We start from the raw sequence: 25,114 nt of genomic DNA, 5'->3' as shown, positions 1-25,114 counted from the left end.
TTGGGAACGCATGTACACCTGTGGTGGATTCATGTCAATCTATGCCAAAACCAATACAGAATTGTAAAGTAAAAATTAAAAATAAATAAATTAATTTAAAAAAAAATAAAATAAAATAAAAATAACAAACCGCAAAAAAAAAAATAATAAAAATAAAAGCTCATTTTTATTTCTGTCTTTGAAAGTAAAAGAGGCTCATTATAGATAATTGATAAAATATAATAAAAAGAAAACATAGTCCCCCAAAGCGTCCTCGTTATGAACCAGGGATATTTATTTCCGGTTGTTCAGTGGTTAGTATTAAACGTCTCCTCCATGCAGGCTCCTTCTAGAAGCTGGGGATACAGCAGCAAAGAAGACAAGGTCCCCATCCCCTGGTTCTTACGTGTTTGTGGAGGGAGGTCTCTGACCAAGTCAAGCAAATACAAAAGATAATTTGGGGTGGAGATAAATTTTGCAAAGGACATGAAACAGGGTAGTTTGGTAGTTAGGGCAGAGGAAAGTCAGAGAGTGAGGGGACGTGGCATTTGCACCGGCGACTAAAGGACGCAGAAGGGTCAGGCAGGCAGTTCAGGGCAGAATGTTTAGGTTAAGGAATCCTGAGGACCCAGACCCTGGGGGTCCTGCTTGGGGCGTGAGGAGTGGAGGGAAGGCCACATGGCTAGGCCTGCAGGGTGTGGACCCTTGAGTGGCAGTGCAGACTTTGGAGGGTTTCAGATGGGAGAGTGACCAGCATAGGTCTGTGTTGTCATTTTTTCATGCTTATGTTTGGCTGCACCATGTGGCATGTGGGATTGTAGTTCCCCGATCAGGGGCTGAAACCATGCTCTCTGCAGTGGCACTGCGAAGTCCTAACCACTGGAACACCGCGGAAGTCCAGGTCCATTTCTAGAAATGTTTTCCAGGCTGTGTGGAGAGTCCATTGTGAGGACTCGAACGGAAGGAGGGGGAGCAGTTAGGAGGATGAGAGAGATGACTCCCAGGTGGCTCAGTGGTAAAGAATCCACCTGCCAGTGCAGGAGATGCGGGTTTGATCCCTGGGTTGGGAAGATCCTCTGGAGAAGGAAATAGCAACCCAGCTGCCTGGGAAATCCCATGGACCAAGGAAGCTGGTGGGCTACAGTCCCCTGGGTCACAGAGAACCGAACACGACTGACCATGCACTCACACACACACAGAGATGCGCGGTGAAGAAACCATGAAGCTTAGATGAGGAGGCGTAGTCTTTTTATGCAATTTTTTTTTTAAGTATCTGGGATCATAGTATTTATTTATCTATCTATATTTTTGGCTGTGCCAAGCAACTTGCAGAATCTGAGTTTCCCAGCCAGGGATCGAGCCTGTAGTGTAAGTGCAGAGTCCTAACCACTTGACTACCAGGGAATTCTCATACTCTGGATATTTGATATTTGTGTTTATATGGAGACCACTGACTACTTCCCAGGTACTGTGAATTATGTTAAGCACTTTTTCTGTCAGTTCAATTCAGTCACCCAATTGTGTCCAACTCTTTGTGACCCCAAGGACTGCAGCATGCCAGACCTCCCTGTCCATCACCAACTCCCGGAGTTTACATAGACTTATGTCCATCATGGCATCGTTGGTGATGCCATCCCACCATTTCATCCTCTGTCGTCCCCTTCTCCTCCTGCCTTCAATCGTTCCCAGTATCAGGGTCTTTTCAAATAAGTCAGCTCTTCACATCAGGTGGCCAAAGTATTGGAGCTTCAGCTTCAACATCAGTCCTTCCAGTGAACACCCAGGACTGATTTCCTTTAGGATGGACTAGTTGGATCTCCTTGCAGTCCAAGGGACGGACTCTCAAGAGTCTTCTCCAACACTACAATTCAAAAGCATTAATTCTTCGGCACTCAGCTTTCCTTATAGTCCAACTCTCACATCCATACCCGACTACTGGAAAAACCATAGCTTTGACTAGATGGATCTTTGTTGGTAAAGTAATGTCTCTGCTTTTTAATATGCTGTCTAGGTTGGTAATAGCTTTTCTTCCAAGGAGCAAGCGTCTTTTAATTTCATGGCTGCAGTCACCATCTGCAATGATTTTGGAACCTAAGAAAATAAAGTCTGTCACTGTTTCCGCATCTATTTGCCATGAAGTGATGGGACCAGATGCCATGATCTTCGTTTTCTGAATGTTGAATTTTAAGCCAACTTTTTCACTCTCCTCTTTCATCTTCATCAAGAGGCTCTTTAGTTCTTCACTTTCTGCCATAGGGTGGTGTCATCTGCATATCTGAGGTTATTGATATTTCTCTCGGCAATCTTGATTCCAGCTTGTGCTTCATCCAGCCCGGCATTTTGCGTTAGGTACTCCGTATATGAGTTAAATAAGCAGGGTGACAATATACAGCCTTGATGTACTCCTTTTCCAGTTAAGCAAATGAAAGAGCTCAGCTGTAATTCTAGCACCTCCACTAGCTTTGTTTGTAATAATGCTTCCTAAGGCCCACTTAACTTCGGATTCCCAGATGTCTGGCTCTAGGTGAGTGATCACACCATTGTGGTTATCTGGGTCATGAAGATCTTTTTTGTATAGCTCTTCTGTGTATTCTTGCCACCTCTTCCTAATAGCTTCTGCTTCTGTTAGGTCTATACCATTTCTATCCTTTATTGTGCCCATCTTTTCATGAAATGTTCCCTTGGTATCTCTAATTTTCTTGAAGAGATTTCTAGTCTTTCCCATTCTGTTGTTTTCTTCTATTTCTTTACCCTGATCACTAAGGAAGGCTTTGTTATCTCTCCTTGCTATTCTTTGGTACTCTGCTTTCAAATGGGTATATCTTTCCTTTTCTCCTTTGCCTTTCGCTTCTCTTCTTTTCTCAGCTATTTGTAAGGCCTCCTCAGACAACCATTTTGCCTTTTTGCATTTCTTTTTCACATTCGTTTCTCACACAGCCCTGTGAGACAGGCATGGTAATCTGCGTTTATAGATGAAAAAAACTTAAACTCAGAGAGGTAGATTTTTAAAAAGGAAAAAAAAATTCACCATAGTTTCTGTCCTTCCTATAGACCTTCCTAGGAATTGGGGACAATTTCTTTCTGGTCCTTTGCTCAAACACCCAAGTTTATAACATATAGGTGGCAGAACGAGAAATCAAACCCGAGTCTGACACACTAGACAGCTTAACCACTACTCAGTACATTTTAAAACCTTGTTGTAATCTTAATGTTATTGTATAAGGGTCTCCCCAACAGCTTATACAGCCCAAGTACAACAGCTTAAGTACAGCAGCTCAGCCTGTACATCAGTTGGGTTGCCATGACAGTGTTTACCAAACACTCACACATGCTCAGTCGCATTCACAGGTGAAGGCTTATTGTTCCCTTGTCTGAAGTGGCTATGAGTTGGTCAGGTGGCTCAGCTGATCTTGGCTGGACTTGCACGTCTGGGGAACAGGTGACCTGGGCTGGCCTGGACTGGCCTGCTCCCTGTCCCCCTCAGCCCCTCCCCACACTGCAGGCTCGAGGGGCGCTGTGACTGGCGGGGACTGAAGTGCTGCAGAGAAGCAGCAGGACATGCGCGCCCTCAGGGCCCAGCCTCGGAGCTGACACTGTCACTTCTGTCACATTCTGTCGGCCAGTGCTGGTCACAGGGCCAGCCCAGCTGCGAAGGCCGGGGAAACAGACTCAGCCTGGACCTGCAGGGTCACATGTAACAGAACGTGCGGAGAGGGAGGGGCAAGACCTCTGGCCTTTAGGACACTGCTGTCTTTGCAGAGTGCTTGTTAGACCGGCCAAGAGGTTCCTGCCATTGGAATAGAGACCTCAGGGCCCAGAGTCAGCCACAGGGTCCAGAAAGCCCATATCCTTAGGATGTGCTTGTAGGGCCTTTATTTAATCTCTGTACCTAAAATGGTCACTTATTATAGACCCTCGATTGTTACTGGAGTCTTCTAAGTTAATTGGTTCCCTGTAACGTAAGGATTCTCAGAAGCAGAGTCTTTTGCAGTGAAGTGAGCCCTGATGATGGTTTTCCTCTGAAAGCAGTGAGTGCAAAGACAGTCAAAAGTGCTATTTCATACTCAATTTATGACTGTGTGGGGTCAAAGAGGTTGCTAGATTCTTTCCTATCTTCAATTATGCTATTTGGAGGTTTAGGCATACCTACTCTGTGACAAAAGCAGAGGCAAATTTTTGGTTTCAAGATAACTTTTAATCTCTTTCCAGATTTAAGCCCTTTGTTCCACCCTTTCCACCAGAAATCCTCCTTGGCTCTCCTAGAAATGACTTTCACTGAGATGCTTTTAGAAAAAAGAAAACTATGTCCCAGCAAACTGCAGAGTCTACACCATGGGGTTGATCCTGTCCACCCAGTTCTTTCAGAGAAAGCCTTGGAAAAATACCAAGCTCAGACTTAACAAATACAGAAAAGAGAAACAAAACACTTGATCATCTCAACAGATACTAAAAAATGCATTTGAGGAAATTTATTATCATACATGGAGAAGGCAATGGCACCCCACTCCAGTACTCTTGCCTGGAAAATCCCATGGATGAAGGAGCCTGGAAGGCTGCAGTCCATGGGGTCGCTGAGGGTCAGACATGACTGAGCAACTTCACTTGCACTTTCATGCATTGGAGAAGGAAATGGCAACCCACTCCAGTGTTCTTGGAGAATCCCAGGGACGGGGGAGCCTGGTGGGCTGCCGTTTATGGGGTCGCACAGAGTTGGACACGACTGAAGTGACTTAGCAGCAGCATTATCGTACATAATTTCTGATTTAAAAAAAACAACAGTAGGGCTGGGAAGGCTGGAACTGTTTTAGTTTCTCCAAAGGTTATCTACTAGGGGTCTAGAACAAACCTTAAGGATGTAAGGCATTAAAAGTTATTTTCATTAAAGTCTGGAACAGACTCTAGTCTCATCCCTTTTACTCAGTGTTTTTTTTTTGCAGAGCCTAGCCAATGCAGTGAGTTTTTTGTTTTTTTTTTTAAGTAGGAATTATAAACACTGAGGCAATAACTATCTCTAGAGGCAGAAAAGATTATTTACCTTGAAAACTGTTAGAGCTATTAGAACCAATAAGGGAGTAAAGTGGCTTTAAAGATATAAGAAAAAGATGAAATAATAAAAATGGAGAGTATACTAAGGATATATTGAATATTTTAAAGATATCAGTTGTCCCCAAACTAACCTTTGGTTTCATTCAATCTTCATTCAAAATCCCATTAATAATTTAAAATATAATTTAATGTATCCAGAAATTCCTATTTCTATGAGTATAAGAACACTGAAGAAAATCTCCCGAAAAGAACCATAATGAGGGCAGAACTTGCCCTTTCAAATATCAAATCTTACTATCACCATTATATTAAGCCATTTGGAAAGTATTATGTAAAGGCCCTTGCTTGTATGTTATACAAAAATAAGTCATAGGTGACTCAAAATCCTAAAATATAGTTATATTAAAGTATAGAGTAATATGCTGCTGCTGCTAAGTCGCTTCAGTCATGTCCGACTCTGTGCGACCCTGTAGACGGCAGCCCACCAGGCTCCCCTGTCCCTGGGATTCTCCAGGCGAGAACACTGGAGTGGGTTTCCATTTCCTTCTCCAACGCATGAAAGTGAAAAGTGAAAGGGAAATTGCTCAGTCGTGTCCGACTCTTAGCGACCCCATGGACTGCAGCCTACCAGGCTCCTCCATCCATGGGATTTTCCAAGCAAGAGTACTGGAGTGGGGTGCCATTGCCTTCTCTGATAGAGTAATATATATGTATTACATATATATGTAGAGTAATATATATGTATATATTATATATGTATATATACATATATAATATATATGTATATGTATTACTATATATATTACTATATATTACATATATATGTAATATATATGTATGTATATCACATATGTATATATATACCCACACACATATGTACACATATATAGTGTGTGTGTGTGTGTGTGTGTATATATATATATGTATACATGTATACATGTGTGCATATAGTATGCTTTGGGGATAGAGAAGATATGAAATTAGAAGCCATAAAGAAGAAAATTTTAAGATATTATTACTATATTATAGTGCAAGATCTCGCCAATAGTGCAAAACTCTAAGCACAGTTAGAAAACAAAGTCTGGGAGAAAATATTTTCTACAGAGAAAACAGATAAAATGATTATATCCATAGTTGATATAAAAATTCTTTCTATAAAGAGTGCTTACAAATGAATAAGCAACAAAATCCACTTAAAAAGGAGCAAAAAATAAGAAAAGGGTAGTATACAGGAGAAAAAACAAATATCCAATAGACACATGAGTTGTTTGGTCTCACTACTAAGAAGGAAATGTAAATTAAACAATAGTGATATTTGTGTAATCAGATTGGCAACATTTAAAAAATTATCATTTAATTTGTACAAAAATGCACTCTCAGAAATGTTGGTGCAAGTATAAATAGATAAGACTTAGCAATGCTTTTAGAAATTTTAAAATACTTGCCTTTTGTAAGAGCAATCTCACTTTTAGAAATCTCTTCTATAAAAACACTCACATACCTAAAAATGCATCAGTTGGGAAATAATTAAGTAAATTGTTATACCCAAATTTTGGAAACTACTCACCCTTTAAAAAGAACAGAGTAGTTCTGTTTGTACTAACATGGGTAATTGCATATGGTATACTGGTATATAGAAAGAGTAATGTAAGACCTAAGGGTAGTATAATCCTATAGGATTGAGAAGTTCACACTAAACAGTTAAAGGTATCCTTTGGGAAGAACAGCAAGATGGATTGAGGGCAAGGGAGACACATTTCTGCATTTGTTGAAATTTTGCAATGAACATCTATGGTAATTTAAAAGATTAATGTAATGATTCATTTTTAATTTGAAAATTCTTATTAATAAAATTTTGCAAATCCACAAAAAGTAGGATAAAATAATAAAGATCCTCCTCCCTGTTACTCAGGGATAGTGTTGACATTTAGGAGTAAAGGGGGAAACAAACATGTCCAGCAGAGTTAATGCAGTCGAAAATACAGACAAACAAGATGATGCAAGGGTATCTCGGGAGAAGGGAGACCTAGATGTTTCTCAGGTCCTTTGTTGGATGCTCTGCGATGCTGGGAAGCCACTGACTCATCTGCGGTCCGGTTAGGTTTTCTCCATGCTTCAGGTAGGGCTGACCTACTTCCATTGGAAGAAAGGGCTGAAGAGAAAGAATGCAGATAAAGGTTCTGCGTCTTGTGAAGTGTTATTGTTAGAATGTCCATGAATGAATGTCAGCACCCAGCATTTCTGAGGGCCACCATTAAATGAGCAGTATTCTTTGTAGAAGCAGAACTCTGAAGTAGCCACACTGGGAGAAGTGGGTGGGGATAAAATAGAGGAAAGATGAAAGACCATGTAGTCGGTAGGGGAGGAGTGTGTGTGTATGTGTGTGTGTGTAAAGCTTAACATGTATAAAGAAAGAGAGTATACTGTTTAAATACAACATAAGTACTTGAAGTAACTTTGACCAATTAGATGGTAGGAGAGGGTATTTATGCCTGTGTGTGTGTGTGTGTGTGTGTGTGTGTGTGTGTGTGTGTGTGTTTGTATCAGGCGTGGGATTATTAAGTTCAAAGAGAGTTCCTAAAGGGAAAATAAAATACCAGTTTGAGTCAGACATGGCTCATTCTCTCAGTCAGTGTCGAGAGGCACAAGATCAAATCTGGCTTGACACCATCCAGTGCAGATCTCAGCAGCCACTAGAAGCTGGAACCAAGCAGAGCTTGGCTAATGAGAATCTCCATCCTCTGCCAGTGCCTTGGGGCCCATCCCTTCCTCTCTGGCAAGCAGGATACAAAGAGAGCTCAAAGCAGAGTGAGGATCAAAAGGTCACCCAGAACATGCATTCTGCAAGCTCCCCACCAGGCCTTTCTGAAAAACAGACAAGTGTGGTTTCACAGTTTAGCCAGAAAGCGAGCCAACGGCTTTGCCCTTTAGCCCAGGGTAGGTTCTAATGGCACCTCCAGGATGTTCCACGTGACATCCGGCCTTCAGCAGTGAAGACAGGAGGACCCGGGCCAGACCTAGCTGAGGCAGATCCTCTCGTGTATTCTTTGGGCGTGAAAGGGATGACTGTAAAATTCAGGTGAAACTGGAAGTTAGGATTCAGAGCTCCCCACATAAACACTGCAGTCTGTTATCAAGTTCACATTCACCAGTAAGACACTTTGTAAAACGCAGTCAGCTTGTTGCTCTGAGGACCTTTGTGCATCTCAGCAGCTTGGTTCACAGATGCCTCAGGTGGAAGTTAGAGCATCTCCACCGTGTCTTTTCCATTTTCCTCTGTGTTTTCGGAGTGCACATGTGGGTGGGTTAGGGTGCAGCCTGCTGGCTCATCTCCTGTGTCCAGTCCTGTCCCCTTCAGCTCACTCCTCACGCTTTCCAGACCTCAGCTCCGCCTGTTGCTTCCGTGCGCAGAACCCCTCAGTGACATTCAAGGCCTCTTGAACATCCCTACTGGCCGCCTTCCTGACCACATCTCTTGCACTCCTGCCTCTCTCGGTCTCCTGCTCTGACAGAGCCACCCAAGACTGCTCGTGGTTCTTTCAAAACCTGACCCTCTGTCTTGGGTCTGTCCCTGGACTACCTTTGTGGCTCATTTCTCTGTGTAGAGATGCAGCTATGCCGAGCATTCTCTCTGGAAAGTGCTCCCTGGCCTGCTTTGCGTTGTGTCCTGTTCCTCCACTCTCTGCCAGCACGTGCGATTTCCTTCCTCCCCTTCACTATAACTCACTGGCTGGTTTTAATCTGATTCCCCGACTCACTTGGAAAAAACCTTAAAGGTGAAAAAAAACAGAGTACCTGCCACATAGTTGGTGCTTCGGGATTATGTTATAGGAAGGGATGAACGCATGCATTTTTTAATTTAGCTTGTGAATATGTGTACATGGGTCTTTGTTTCCCCCTATCTGACATGAGTAAAGTGTTCAGCCTGCTGTGCCTCAGGGGGGATGTTGGGGTCACATTTAAGTAAGTTTAAGACCCTTCATCTCATCCTGAGCGTCATCAAGTAGATGACAGTCAATAGCCCGCTCCTGGGCTTCCACAGAATGCTCACCAACTAAAGCTCCTGTATCATTCCAGGCCAGCTGCTGCCAGCCAACCGCAATACTCCGAGCCCCATCGACCCCGACACCATCCAGGTGCCCGTGGGCTACGAGCCGGACCCGGCCGACCTCGCCCTCTCCAGCATCCCTGGCCAGGAGATGTTTGACCCTCGCAAACGCAAGTTCTCCGAGGAAGAGCTGAAGCCACAGCCCATGATTAAGAAAGCGCGCAAAGTCTTCATCCCGGACGACCTGAAGGTAAACGGGAACTGGTAACTAGGCTGTGGGCAAGTGGAGAGTGGGATCGAGAGGCAGGCTGAAAGGGTGAGCCCAGGAAAAGCACACAAGCTTGTGAACAAAGGCTGGTAATTTTCGGCCCCATTTTTCAGCATGTGACAAGGCTAGTTGCTTCCTCTCTGGATGTCTTCTGTACTATGCCTTTCATATCTTGATAATGCACAGAAATAAAGAAAAGCAATAAAATGAAGTACTTTGCAGCCCATGAAGGAAGCAAGCCCACTGCTGTCTGCAAGGAAACCCATAAAAGCCTAGTAAAGACAAATCTGGATCTTTCAAGGTTGGAAAGGAAAAAAAAAATTATTGGGGAGGGTACCTAGACCTCAGAGTCTTCAAGGGTTACCTTTCCTTTGGGAGTTTAATGCTAACTAACTGCTGCCATTTCTCTGTAGGCCTCAGGGAGTAACAACGAGAGACAGGACCTCTCTCCACATTGCCAACCTTGGATGCCAGGGTGGGACTTTGTTAAGGAAGCTCGGGGGTTTCCTGACACTGTTTATAAGTAATGTTCACTCTGCGTCTCACATAGTGATCACATGGGTATCTCAACAAAAGGTTAATTTGAGGTTGGTTTTTCTTTACTGTGTTGAAGGGACACATTATTTATAAAGGAAAATAGATTTACCTTAGGAAATCAGATACAACTTAAACAAAATTAATCTGACACATTTATGATACCTTAGGAAGAGAATTCTTTCTAAAATTATGCCATGCCTACTGATACCAAAGTAGAACCATTTTTGATTAGCCATTGCTTAGAATTGTCTGTGTTTATGCTGCTTTCTAATCATATGAACAATAGAGATGTGATTGTATACATTCAAGGCATTGGAAGCAGGCATAATTAGGTCTTTTCTAATTTCTCAAACCTAAACATGGTTCACATGAAGAGAACTCATGTTGGGAAAATAGGGAGTTTTGGACATTATTCTGGAACCACTTTAGACCAGTTATGCCTGCTTTTCAGACCTAAAGAGCACTGGAAGAAAACATGCCTGCAGATTTATCACTGCTGTCGTCCAGCACCCGAAATTACCTGCGGTGATGCAGGATCATAAAATGTCCAAGGTGAAAGGGACCTCAGACCCCATTAGATCAAAGTGGTCATTGCACCACTGAGGAAATGGAGATGAAGGAAAGTGAAGATGAGCCCTGGTAGTTAGAACAAGACCCAGCCGGGTCCCCAAGTCTGCTAGCTTCCAGAAACATCACTGCGGCATGTGGCCCTGACAGGAGCTACAACAAGGACCTCCAATAACTGTCATCCTCAATAACTGTCAGACTCAAAGGAGGAAAGTGCATAGTAAACACACCAGAAGATAGAGACTAGTCAAGGAACTGATGGTTAGACAAAGATGGAATAAGAAAGGGGCCCACGGGATTAGGTCCTAGGCAGTTTAAGTACCTTCTTTCAACGGATGCTTTTCCTCACCTTGTGTTCTTAGTCAATTGTCTGTGTATTTTAGAACTGGCTTCTTAAACTAAACCAGGAAGCCCATTCAGCATGGATTTCCTCTTGAGTGCAGGCAAGTTTGAAGAGGTGCTGCTGTATAGTAGCTAAAACCTCTAGCCAGACTTGCACAGTCTCCAAATTTACAAGTTTAAAGCAAGGAGCAAGCTGCTTTAATTACCCAGGTAACCTTGGCAACAGGGCGGCCACGTGAACATTGCTGTGCTGGAATTATACATGTTGCCACCACCGTGGCTGGACGTGGCCTTTCCACGTGCCAGTGTGGGGAACAGGCAAGAACATTCTCCTGCCAGGGGTCTCTGGATTCCTTCAGTTGTGAGCAAAGCCTCAGGCCCCAGACCACGAGCACGGGTGAAACAGGAAGCAGAACTCTAAGGTGTGTCTTGTGCAGCAGGAGGACTGAGCTGGGGCATGTGGGAGCCACGTGTGCGGCCTCCAGCGCTGGGTGAGCAGACTGAGAGAGTGAAGCGGCCCTCACTGCCTGCACTTCCTCTCTGGAGCCATTCATCTGGGTTAGCAGGCATCTTGCCCCCACCCGGAAGATGAAGGGCTGGCCTACTGGTTCCTAACTGAGAATCAGTTTAATCGCCTTGGTGTCTTTCAAAGACCCATTCGTTCACTTGACAAATATTTTTCAAATGCTAGTGTCTGCCAAGTCAGGGCCTGCGGATTGAGAGGTGAACCGCTACTGACATTGTTCCTATCCCCAAGTGAGAAAAAGGGAGTCCTGATATGTCAGGAGGGGCCTGCTGAGTGGAGGTGGCATCAAACACAGCCCCTCAAGAAGATGGGACTGGACTGAGGGTGCTTTGCCAGGTGGTGGTGCCTCGGGAGCCAGATAGCATCCGCCGCTGGGAGGTAGAGGGAAAGGGCACCTGTGATGTATCAGCCCCAATCAGTACTGCTGCACCCCACCCCCATTCTGCAGTAACAGAGTGCGGGAGGCTGGTTTTCTTGTCAGGGACAGCCCTCCTTCCATCATTCCTGCTTCCTGTGTCCCCTGCTCCATTCCTGCTCCCAGCTCCCCTCCTGCCTGAGACGGTCCACATTTCACACCTTTGCTCGCTCATCTGTTCATGTGCACAGGAGGCTGGGAAATGGAAGTACCTCAGAAGTGAGAAGAGCTCAGAAATCAGTTGTTACACTGAGGTCAGCTGGTGACTCCCCTGGTCCTTAAGACCTGATCCCAAAGCTCCAAGGCCTGTGGTGGTACCCCTTCTCCATCCCCCTGAAAACACAGCTTCTTCAGTTTCCCAGGGCCTTGTTCTCCCTACTCCCTGGCCCCTGTGTGCAAGTTCTGATACATCCTAAGTTAGTCCCTCTTTCAAATCATCTGGGAGGCCACAATTCTGGGAACACTGATGAGAGGGGTAGATTTCCTGATTTACCAAGGGTGTGGATCTGGGGCTTACTAACATAGACAACGTCCATCAGAACTGGAGGTTTCACTGTTAATGTGCCATAGACCCTCTCACCCCACGGAGTCTTAGGCTCTCTTAGCTTCTTTTCCAGCCAGCTGGCCTGGCCTCTCTCTTCCTCCAGCTCCCCACGCCTTTTTCCCAAGGGCAAGCAACAAATCCTGGCCCAAGTTTTCCAAAGGATAGCCTCCTAAGAATAATTCTTCGGCCATTATGAAGATCATGTTTTTCACTTTGTTGTATATTATTATGAAATGTATAGTGAGCTGGGAGTGCTTTGTAAATAACAGAACAGTACTAGGACAGAAGGTGCCTGCACTAACTTTGTCTCACACCTCCTGTCTGCTGGGCAGTGTTGGCTGAGGGTAAAGGGCATGGATGGGGCAGACCACTGACCTTGCAACTTGCTTGCAGACTTGCCCTCAAGTCTGAGGTCACCATGTGACCTCCTCCAATGCCAAATGGCCCTTGGAATCCTGGGGCAAGGTTAGAACTGACCTCACTCACTTATTCTAGGTGGTACTAACTGCAGGTATTAGCATTGCTAGGATTGAGGAATTTACTATTGCAATGTATTGAAGAAAAGGGGTTGCAAAACCCACCTGGTGGCACTATAAATGGAAGAAGACTTTCATTTCTTAGTGCTTCTAGGAAGGTTTTCCCTTCTTTGGCAGAGAGAGCCGTGATTGGGGGGGGAAGGGGACTGTTTTCAAGTTGACCACAATCAAACATCACTCAGGCTAAGAAGGCCTAGTTAACAAACAGTTAAACAAAAAAAGTTAAATTATTTAAATGCTAGCCATGAATAAGAATTTATTAATCAGTGGCCAAGTGGAACATTATTGTTTGTTTTTAATTTTCAAAGTATACATGCCATTATAGAATATTCTAATAGTTCAGAAGGACATAAAAACAGAAAGATCCTACCTCCTTCAATCCCCCTTACAAAGGCACCACTTTTAATAGCTGGGCATAAATCAATCTGGATTTATACTATTTCTGAATATATATTACTTAAAAAAAAAAAAACGAAGTGGGATGAGAACCTATTGATCTGCAAATTGCCACTGTTTCTACCCACACAGTGATATGTCTCTAGCATCTTTCTGATTCAGCAGGATCATTATTTTTAATAGTTGTGTGACTTATCATGATGTAGTTATCAGAGCTCATACTGATAACAGGGGGGCGGGGGGTGGGGTGGGGGGTGCCCATTTCTTTCAATTCCGGACAGTTCAGTCGCTCAGTCGTGTCCGACTCTTTGCGACACCATGGACCACAGCACCCCAAGCCTCCCTGTCCATCACCAGCTCCCGGAATTTACCCAAACTCATGTCCATTGAGTCGGTGATGCCATCCAACCATCTCATCCTCTGTCGTCCCCTTCTACCACCTTCAATCTTTCCCAGCATCAGGGTCTTTTCCAATGAGTCAACTCTTCGCATCAGGTGGCCAAAATATTGGAGTTCCAGCTTCAGCATCAGTCCTTCCAATGAACACCCAGGACTGGTCTCCTTTAGGATGGACTGGTTAGATCTCCTTGCAGTCCAAGGGACTCTCAAGAGCCTTCTCCAACATCACAGTTCAAAAGCATCAATTCTTCGGTGCTCAGCCTTCTTCACAGTCCAACTCTCACATCCATACATGACTACTGGAAAAACCATAGCCTTGACTAGACGGACCTTTGTTGGCAAAGTAATGTCTCTGCTTTTTAATATGCTGTCTAGGTTGGTCATAACTTTCCTTCCAAGGAGTAAGCGTCTTTAATTTCGTGGCTGCAGTCACCATCTGCGGACAACGCTTTAGTAAAAACAGGCCCTTGTGTGCGCAGGTGAGTGAGGACTGCCCTAGGGAGAGAGCCCAGGCGTGAGGTGGCTCAGCCCTTGACAGACATTGCCAGGTCGTCTTCCAGCAATAAAGTACCAGCTTATCTCAGAAAGCACGCCGCGCCCAGGGAAGGAAGGGGTTGAACAAAGAGAAGGAATTTGGCCTGTCCTTTCGGGGGTGCAGGGCCTGCGCCCCGCTTGGCGGGCTTGCGCTCTGCCGGGCGGGAGAGGCGGCCTGACGTGGGGCCGGCCGGGGAGGGAGGCCCGGGCGGCCGCGCTCTGACGCCTCGTGTGTCTCCCGGCAGGACGACAAGTACTGGGCGCGGCGCCGGAAGAACAACATGGCGGCCAAGCGCTCGCGCGATGCGCGGCGCCTCAAGGAGAACCAGATCGCCATTCGCGCCTCCTTCCTGGAGAAGGAGAACTCGGCGCTGCGCCAGGAGGTGGCCGACCTGCGCAAGGAGCTGGGCAAGTGCAAGAACATCCTGGCCAAGTACGAGGCCCGGCACGGGCCGCTGTAGGCGGGCGGCGGGCGGCCGCGGCCCGGACAGGCCTTCCCCGCAGCGACCGACCTTTCTGACATCAGCACTTTACCAGACGCAGCAACACGACGGACTCACGTTTTGGGGGGTGTGTGTGTGTGTGTGCTTGTGCTCCTGTGTGGTCAGCGGTGTGTGTGTGCGCTCCTGTGTGGTCATCGCGGGGTGTGTGTGCGTGCGCGCTCCTGTGTGGTCAGCGGTGTGTGTGCGCGCTCCTGTGTGGTCAGTGGGGTGTGTGTGTGCCTCTGGTCAGCGCGGTGTGTGTGTGTGCGCTCCTGCGTGGTCAGCGGGTGTGTGCGCGTGCTCGTGCATCCCTTTGCGCCCACCATTTCGAAACGAAAGGTGCCATGTTTTTACTGGACTGAGGAGCCCGCGCGGGTTTCCTGCTCCCCGCCCCTCACCCCACTCCCGCCCTTTCCGTGTGGCTTCAAGTGTGCCCCGGCCCACTCTTTCAGGACCTTCTGCTCGGGTTCACTAAGAAGGGCCCTGCTGAAATAGTAGATCTCGGTTTTTCCAGACCACAGGCTCTTGTTTCTGTTTAATCTGTAAGTTACCGTGCTAATAAGGTGCACAGAGTAATTTAGCACTACACTGCAGCTCCGTTCAGTCATAGGTTGCTTTCCTCACTTTTTAAGTTTTGGTGATAATCGTCTTCAAATTTAAAGTGCTGTTTAGATTTACTAGATCCCATATTTACTTAGTGCTCTCGACTAAGTTTCCTTTTAACTCTACCAACTCCAGCGAGTAAGAGTACTCTTATAGAACACAGAGTGTGTTTTTGCACTGTCTGTACCTAAAGCAATAATCCTATTGTACGCTAGAGCATGCTGCCTGAGTATTACTAGTGGAAGTAGGATCTTCTCCCTACCTGAGAATTTCACTGTCTTTTAAAAAGCAAAAATTACAGTAATGTATCTGAGCATGCCCAGAACATCCCCAGGACCGGGAAGCAGAGGGAAACGCCAGGTCTAAGAACAAGGGGTTAACTTATCAGTGTACAGCCAAAAAATGCATCTTGGAACAGCTTTTGACATTGATGTGTTTGCTTTTGTTTTCTCTCTTTTCCCATGCCCCCAGCCCCCAATTTTCTAGTTAACTTTTTCCACATCCCTCTTGATATTCAATACAATTCAATTACTTAAGATTCAGTTTTCCCCATTTTTTTGGTAATGTATATATTTTTGTGAATTATACCTTGTTGTTTTAAAAAATCAGTTAATAAGTTGATGTTTTGTAAAATCCCTTTTTCTTAGTGGTGTCATATTTGAATGCTTCATAAATTAATGATTCTGGAGCTTATGTTTCTTATTCTCTGTTTTCTTTTGAACGTATGTGCTCTTATTAAGTGGACTTCTGAAAAATGAATGTAAAAGACACTGGTGTATCTCCGAAGGGGATGGTGTTGTCACAAACTGTGGTTAATCCAATCAATTTAAGTGTTTACTGTAGACCAAAAGGAGAGATTATTAAATTGTTTAATGTTTATACAGAGTAATTATAGGAAGTTCTTTTTGTACAGTATTTTTCAGATATAAATACTGACGATGTATTTTGGAAGACATATATTATATATAGCAAAGAGAAAAGGAAAACTATTCCATGTTTTAAAATTATATAGCAAAGATATATATTCATCAATGTTGTACAGAGAAGTGCTTGGGGGTTTTTGAAGTCTTAAATATTTTAATTTTGTCACTGACACATCAGCATGTTTTCTGCTTTAAATTAAAATTTTGCAACAGTATCGAAGCTTGCTGTGACGAATTCTGCTCTAAAATATCTAAGGAGTTTTCTTATTTCCTATTAGGTCTCAGAAAGAAAACCCAAAACCACAAAATGGATGTTAGTCAAATATTTATTGGATGATACACTGATTTTTAGGAAAAGCATCTGCCACAGAAATGTTCACTTCAAAATTATGAGTTCCTAAAAATGAATATCACTGCAAGCATCCCCCCAAATTCTGTTCTCCTCAGTGGGCACGTGCATCTTACACAGTATAAGGTTAATATCGGTGCTATGTGTATGATTTATAATTTGATAGCTGTCTTGACTTTAAAGGTGATTGTTCTTTTGTTTCACTAACTTGTGGTAAGAGATTTTGCCGTTGTTATAAAGAAACATTTTCTGCAAGATTAAAATACCCTTTTATCAGTGGGATTTTCTAGTTTCCTGTGTCCAGAGTATGTGATTCTTTAATGACCTTTAATAATTCTTTAATGGTGATCTCCTTGTCAATCTGTTAGCAATGCTTCTCTCTTACTGTCATAGTCTTGGGGAATCTGAATAGTGGAATATTCCTACAGATATCCCATTTTATCTGAAGCTACAGATCATGATGGGAGATGGATGCATATTGGAATTGAAATAACCTTGTTCAGGTAAATAATAAAATAAACAAAACCTCTATCAAACTTAAGCAGAACTGAATTAGTGGTATTCAGAGAGACAAGGAAACATGGAGTTGGCCTTTTTATAGGTAAAGAGACTAACTGCAGCAGAATTGTTAAATAGTTCAATATGTAGGAAGAAAGCTGGAGAAGTATTGAAGGATTGTACTGAAGACAATCCAAATTCATTGAAGTTTAAAATGGTAACTGGAAAAACTATATTTGAGTACTAGTCTTTCTGAAATTAGGTTGCTTGTATCTGATGAGCATCATAGATGTTTTCTGCAGAAGAAATTTAAAGATCATAATAAAACTTATTCTTTGGCGTGCCAGGGGTGGTTTCAGAAACCTACCTCGCTTTAAATTTTTTAAAGCTTTGCAGTCTGTACAGGTGCCTTATATGTAGGTCATTGTCACCACACACAAGCACTCAACCCCTGAACTCACTGCCTTCTGTCCAGGGCAGTCAGCTAGTAAATAAAGCAGTCCTGCTAAATGACATGAGAAGGCATGGCCCGATTTGGAATGACTTAGATCATCCAGGGTCAGATGAGTTCTGCAGACTGCAGCTATTAAAAGAGTCCTGTTGTCATTTTTCACCTTTTCATCATAAGCATCTTTCAAAGATTAATTACTTGGCCATTAAAAATGAATCCAAATCATATTATGCCAACATCATTTAGACATGATTTGGAATGAGCAGCCTAGGACTTCCTGACAAGGTCACATCCTCCTTTCTACTGGACTTGCAAAGAAAGGCGAAAATTGGTCAGCCTGTGGTACTGCTTGTGCCACCTGGAGGACATAGGTAGGGAATGGGAGGGCTGTAAGTGATCACTTCCTTCTCTTGAGAAAGTGGACGCTTTTGACCATTCCAAAACCCACAGTGAGCAGGATGGTGATAGGCCTTTCATCTTCACATTTGACAGGCCGCTGTGAAACCATCGTTTGAAGCAGAAGGACCGTTGGCTTGATGAGCATGCAGATGGAATTCTAGCACCGGGTGGAGAGGAAGCAGCGCTAGAAAGCCCAGGGGTTCCTTCCAACTTAGTGGTTTTCTGAGGGAACTCAATTCTAAACGTATGTTTGAAAGGTCTTGGGTCTGTTTGCAGAAGAGTCAGTAAGAATTTTAAGTAGAGTCACTCTCACCCCCACCCGCAACCCAAATTAAAACAAAGGTCATTCTGTAAAATGCAAAGGAGTTTGCCTCCCTTCCTCCTAAACTTCCTTTTTGGAAACCTTAATTCGTGTTAATCAGAGCAGTTCCAGAAGGTGATAGACACCTGCGCTCAGTCTGCCAGCTTCCTGCTAAAGGCTCCTAGGCCCCCACTGGGGAGGCTAAGATCTCCTCTAGGTTTTCTCTACAATTAATGTCATTTTTTTAAATGAGCAAAGCCATGTTTTTAATCATGATGCATTGGATTTGGCAACTAAAGGCAGTATATTTTGCTGAGGGCTAAGTGTATGTAGAGGAGTGTGTGTGTGTGTGTCTGTGTGTGTGTGTGTGAGAGAGAGAGTAGTTAAGGCATAAAATCTTTCATGTGGAGCACCTTACCAAACATAACAATAATCACCATTATCCTTTTGGCAACACCACAAAGATTGCATCTGTCAAACAGGTACAAGTTCACTTGAGGTCAGTGTGTTTGTACACCATGGTTTTGGTTGCTGTTTATGCTATTAAGTCCAAAACTTTGTCTGTTACTCTTAATGTTTAATAAAATTTGAATTGTTTCCTGTCTTTCATGTATTTTTGTTGACAGTCTGCTGGAAATCGGATTCAATTCCCAATTCTATCACCAAGAAGCCATTGACAGATTAATTGCATAGATGATAAAGTAATAACATAATTAGTGAGAAATTAACATTTATTGAGTACTTACATGTCAGATCCAGTGCTAAACACTTGCAAGGAATATTTAATCCCATATTAACCTCATGAGGTAGGGACAGTTATCTCCGTTTATGGAAAAGAAGATGGAAGCTTGGAGAGGTTATGTAGTTGGTAGAAGTGACAGAAATGAGTTCTGGTTCATTAGATGGGCATCATTTAGAGTGGTGTTTCCCTAAAACCAATCCAAAGGCTATTTTCTGGTCATATATATGAGAATCATCTAGAAACATATTACTAGACTACAGACTCAGTAATTCTGAATCCATACATCTGGGATAGAGCCTGGAAATCTGAACTGCTTAAAGACTCCCAGCTAACTTGCATGTGTGGCCAAGTAACTGGAGCCCAAGGATTTACAGACTTGACCTTCATCTGAGTCCATGACCTTGGGGGAATCCATGTAGAAGCTTCAAAACTTCTGTAATTACCTGGAATTGCATGCAACTTTTTGTACATAAACAATTTTCTGTAGAGGGGATCCATGGCTTCCCACCCCACGCAGGAATCTGTGTTGCAAGATGGAATAAAAATCCCTGGTTTACAGGAGAGGTGATGTAGTGTGGTGGTTCCCAGCCCAGGCAACCCATCAGAGTCACCTGGGAAGCTCGGAACACTGCTGCTGTGTGGGCCACCGCCTCAGCCAAGGAGCTCAGCATCTCTGGCAGAAGAGAAAGGGCTCCAGTCAGGAGCCCAGTGATTCAGATCCATCACTTAGCAGGTGTGTGACCTTGAACAGCCATGGAGCATTTTTAATCTCCTCCTCTGTGCGATGAAGTTCCACTCTCCATCCCTGGGGGTCATGGGGAGAACTAATGACATCACAAATGCATAGTCTGGCTCATCGTCAGCCCTCAATAAATAACTGCCATGGGGACCCGGGGAGTCGAATGTGTGCCTGGAGCACTTTTTCCGGTTCAGTATTTCAGACCATTCGTTCCTCCAAAGAAGGCAGAAAACAATTCTGTGCAGAAGAAGGGGCAGGTGGCTGGTGGCAAGGGAAATGGTGACGCCCCAGCATGGGTGTGGTTCGTGTTCCAACGCCCCTAGAAGATCTGAGCTTTGGCCAAACTTGGGGGACATCCATCAGGTGGTCCCTTCCAGTTTAAGCAGTCGCAATTTAGAATGAGCTCTATTTCACCATCAAATCGGTTTCTCCTTCCTCAGAGGAATAGGCACAATGACCTTCAGATTCTCTTTGAGTAGGTGATTCTGTGTTTGCGCATTTTCAGATCTTAGATGGAATGACTGCTTCTCCACGCCTGGAGAGACTTTTGAGTCTCAGGTGGCAGGAACTGGTGAGAAGTCCTGCTGCAGATGCCTCCGTCACTCGCAGTCACTCAGTCCCCAGGCCAGTCACATGCTGCCTAGGGGGTGGCTTTTCCAGTCACATTTAAACATTAACACACCATCAGCCCCCAAGCCTTTTCTCTTCAAAGCACAGGAATTCCATTCCTTCTTTGAAAGTCACTGGCTTAGAAGTCTCTTTGTGCGTCTTTAGCCGGGATCTGGGTGGAAATTACGGAAATCTTGCCTTTGTGGTTGGGAGATGGCTCCTTGGTAATAAAGGTAAGGGAACTACTGAAGAAGAAAGTCCCAAGTGAGGAAAGTGGTGAGCGTCTTCTGCTCCTCTGGGCTTTGAGTCAGTGAAGACTTGGGCGCAAAGTCCTCTCTCTGACTTTTCACTGTGCAAAGCCTGGCACAATAGGAAAAGCTAAAAATTACTGAGTCCTAAGCCTTTCACTTGCCACATCTCAATTTTTATGCTATGAAATTGCTACCAGTATTTTTCCTGTTTTACAGGTAAAGAAACAGGTTCATGGGAATGAAAGAAGCAGAATGTAAACCCAGACAGGATGTCTGATTCCAGAGTTTGTGTTCTGTGCTGCTCTTCTCCGTGACTTAAATGAATGACTCGGCTAAGGCAAAAGGCAATTGCTGTGATTAGGAAGGTGAGCCCAGGGCACGCAAACCTGGACTTAAATCCCCGCTCTGTTATTTACTGTGTGAACATAGAAAATTCACCAGAGCACCCTGAGTTTTATTTGCAAAACGGACATACTACTACTCTCCATAGGGTTGTTGTAGGATTAAGTGAGAACATGCATTTCAAACACTTGGATCAATGTCCAAAGTATAATAGGAATTCAACAAATATTTGCTTTTTATGGTAATAATAGCAACTATTGATAAGTATTGCTTGGTTTGATTTCACTAGCAATGTGCTACAATGGAGTCAGACTCTACGCTGTGTATTTTAGTGGGCGCATTTTTTATTTTGTAAATCCTTGACTATGTTTAGGTGACATCCCTCTTTTGGATGAGTAAATGTGAGAGCTGTGATCACTTTATGGGCCTAGCTGTGTTTCTGAGATTGATCTTATAAAATCCATGAGGCATCACCAATTTTAAGTCAGCTCTGTTGCCTCTGATATTGTTGAGAACCTGGAGATCTTTGCTTTAATGAATGTACTAAGCGGTGCTGAAAGGCTGACCCTTGCAGTGTGAGGGCAGGCTCAGGCTCACAGAGACGAGAAGTCATGAGTGGCTCTCAAGGGGCTTTCATTTGCTTCTGCCTTCAGGCCTGCCCCAGTCTCCACACTGTACATATATCCATCTGTATACCTCTATCAATCCTTCCTTGCTAGCTCCTGCTAATCACATGGAGAGATAGGCTGGGCCCCAACGCTCTATGATGAGAGTAAGAAATATGTCAGCAGCTTACTAAACTCATTGCTTTCTCAGGATATCCCTGGCTATCCAGTGGTTAAGAATCTGCCCTGCAATCCTGGGAACGAGGGTTCAACCCCTGGCAGGGGAACTAAGATGCCCCATGCCACAGAACAGCTAAGCCCACGTGCCACAAGTCAGTTCACGTGCCCTCAAGCCTGAGCCACGCTAGAGAGAAGCCTGCACACCACGTGGGTCCCGTGGGCCCTGCGTGTTACAACAGGACTCAGTGAGGCCACAAAACCCCACTGCTTTTCTAGACATTCACTGAGACCACCTTTTCCAGCCCCTCTTGCACTTCGTGTGTCCAGACAACTGGATTGTGGCCCATGGCATATGAGTGGGAGTGAGCCAGGCATCGCTGCACAACTGGCCCGCAAATATCTCCTTCTTTCTCTTCTGGCTCCAGCAGATGCCTCGAGAAGATGCAGACTCCAGGAGGAAGGGACTGAGGTCTCTGAATCACTGGACTGTCACATGAGGGACAAAAACCCTGCTCTGGACTAAACCTTTTGAGATCCTGGGGTTGGTTGTTAGAGGGGTCAGTCCGCCGTGACTTGAGAACCTTCTTCTGCAGTTCGATGTCCTTACTCAAGGTCTTCACATCTTTGCCAGTCTCCTTCCCAGGCTGGGGAGTGGGGCTGGCTCCTTGGAACCCAGCTTGTCACCTCTCACATACAGGACTTTGTGGTCTACCTGCCTCCTGGACAGACCTCCCACCCTGTTTTGGCCAAACCTGTTGGGCTGGACCTTCAGAATATCACTGCCTTCCTGTGGCCTCAGTTTCTCCTGGATTGAACAGTATCCACAGCTGTCTAGCCTCCCTCTGGAGAAGCAGCCTCTACCTCCAGGTCAGCTCTTCCAGCCTCATCCGCCCCCCAAGCCCAGACTCTTTCCCTGGCTCCTTGGCCCTGCCTCCCTCCCCAACCCCAGACATTCAGATACTTGCCTAGAAATGAGGCCTAACGTTTCTCAGAGCACTGATCTTCCCAGTTTTTGACTCACATACTCCCTAAAATTCTTTGTAAACCATGAACCCACATTGCACATTATAAAGCTAACATCTGAAATTTCTCATCACAAGTATGTGGTACCATGCTGTGCTAAGTCGCTTCAGTCATGTCCAACTCTATGCAACCCTATGGACTGTAGCCCACCAGGCTCCTCCATCCATGGGATTTCCTAGCCAAGAATACTGGAGTGGCTTGCCATGCCCTCCTCCAGGGGATCTTCCTGACCCAGGGATCGAACCTGCATCTCTTTAGTCTCCTGCCTTGGCAGGCGGGTTCTTTACCACTGATGCCACCTGCGAAGCCCCATCACAAGTATTAATAGTTGCAAATAGAGCAATAGCTGCTCTAAACATCAGCATTTTAGCGAAGCACAGCATACCTCTTCCTAAAGTAGCCAATGAGGTACAAAACCCCAAGTGACTGGATGCCTGCCAACATCCACTTGAAAAATGCTGCTGGAATTTGTACGTCACTTCTTTTTCCCTTGAAATCATTATTTTAATGGTATTGTCCCTTACTGAATTCGCTTCTAATGTAGATATTTGGGGGTTTATAAGTCTTGTATTGCTCCTCCATATTTTTCAGCTGTAAAACCATATCTATAGACTGAGATTATTTTTATTTTCTGTGAAAATAAGGCCCCCCATTTAAAACATTTCTTTAGGTGTGATTTACTTTTATTGCCACTTTTATTTACTTTTATTACCACTATGCAATTGATCAAAACCACATATATATGTTAAATTTTTGGAATTTTTTGGGAATTTGTTTTTATTACATATATATAATAAAATTCTTGCCTGGAGAATGCCATGGTCAGAGGAGCCTGGTGGGCTACAGTCCATAGTCTCACAGAGTTGGACACAAGTGAAGCAACTTAGCGTGCACACACACACACACACACACACACACACACACATATGGCTCCTTGAATTTGAAGATTATGCTAGCTCAAAGCAGGGTGTTGGAGATGGATGGGGGTAGGAAGCAGGAAGTTTATTTGGGCAAGTCTTACATTTTTGAAGGGTTTAGGATGCTTAAGTAGGATGCTTGAGTTGTCATCAAATGAATATACATTTACAGAGATAGAATGGCAGCTTTTCTTGGAACTTTCTCTGGGCACTCCGTCTTTTGGAATATACCTTAAAGTCCATAAACAGAAGTGGTCCCAAGCCTCCCTCCCTCTCCATTGTGGGGGCAGGATGGCTTCCAGGTCTGGAAGGGCTCTATAGGGAGGGTGATGATTGAGCTGAGTGAGGGAAAGCAGGTTTGTCCGGAAACAATGGGCAGGTATTCCAGGTAGCAGCACAGCAGGGAGAGAGACCAGAACCCTTGTAGACTATTAGAGGATCATAAAACGAGAAATACAAACAGGAAGTAGAACAACAACATTTTTATGCGTTGAAAGTGAAAGCAAAGTCTTTCAGTAGTGTTCTGCTCTATGCTACCCCATGGACTATAGCCTGGCAACCTTCTCCGCCCGTGGGATTTTCCAGGCAAGAATACTGGAGTGGGTTGCCATTTTTTTCTCCAGGGGATCTTCCCCATCTAGGGATCGAACTCTTATCTCCCTCATTGCAGGCAGACTCTTTACTGTCTGAGCCACCAGGGAGTCCCTCCTAGGGGCGATGGCATTGTTGGGTCCTAGGGTCTGAGGGACAACGTGATGGGAAACGAGATGTGGCAAGACCATAAAAGTCCTTGCATGTCACTCCAAGGCCTTTGGAATTCATCCTAATCAGGAGAATGACACAAGCAGACTCCTTCTTAGAAAAGATTAGCCTGGCAGCTATACGGAAGAAGGATTGCAAAGAATTAGGAAGAGTGGAGGGCTGAGGATGGTTCTCATGTTCAGTTCAGTCACTCAGTTGTGTCCAACTCTGCGACCCCATGGACTGCAGCATGCCAGGCCTCCCTGTCCATCACCACTCCCAGAGTTTACCCAAACTCATGTCCATAGAGTCAGTGATGCCATCCAACCATCTCATCCTCTGTCATTCCCTTCTCCTCCCGCCCTCAAGCTTTCCCAGCATCAGGGTCTTCAATGAGTCAGCTCTTTGCATCAGATGGCCAAAGTATTGGAGCTTCAGGTTCAGCCTCAGTCCTTCCAATGAACAACCAGGACTGATTTCCTTTAGGATGGACTGCTTGGATCTCCTTGCAGTCCAAGGGACTCTCAAGAGTCTTCTCCAGCACCACAGTTCAAAAGCATCAATTCTTCGGCGCTCAGCTTTCTTTACAGTCCAACTCTCACATCCATACATGACCACTGGAAAAACCATAGCCTTGACTAGACAGACCTTTGTTGGCAAAGTAATGTCTCTGCTTTTTAATATGCTGTCTAGGTTGGTCATAAGTTTCCTTCCAAAGAGTAAGTGTCTAATTTCATGGCTGCAGTCACCATCTGAATAAAGTTCTAGGGATGTGATGGGTGGATGGATTCAGAGCCTGGTCCACAGGGTTTGGTAGGAGGA

General features: G+C 44.6%; 1 protein-coding gene across 1 annotated transcript in view; it reads left to right on the top strand.

The window, feature by feature from the left end:
• The window catches only part of HLF (HLF transcription factor, PAR bZIP family member), a 58,262-nt gene extending 39,515 nt beyond the window's left edge, over positions 1-18,747 (top strand). Inside the window, exons 3-4 of the mRNA XM_040244295.1 lie at positions 9,103-9,323; positions 14,383-18,747. Coding sequence (XP_040100229.1) covers positions 9,103-9,323; positions 14,383-14,598 — 437 coding nt within the window. The 3' untranslated portion in view covers positions 14,599-18,747. The remainder of the gene's footprint in view (positions 1-9,102; positions 9,324-14,382) is intronic.
• The last annotated feature ends 6,367 nt before the right edge of the window (positions 18,748-25,114 follow it).

The sequence above is a fragment of the Oryx dammah genome, unplaced genomic scaffold, assembly GCF_014754425.2.
Source record: "Oryx dammah isolate SB20612 unplaced genomic scaffold, SCBI_Odam_1.1 HiC_scaffold_8, whole genome shotgun sequence".
Lineage (NCBI taxonomy): Eukaryota > Metazoa > Chordata > Mammalia > Artiodactyla > Bovidae > Oryx > Oryx dammah.
The sequence above is the reverse complement of the archived record's forward strand: the minus strand, read 5'-3'. Positions and strand labels throughout refer to the sequence as shown.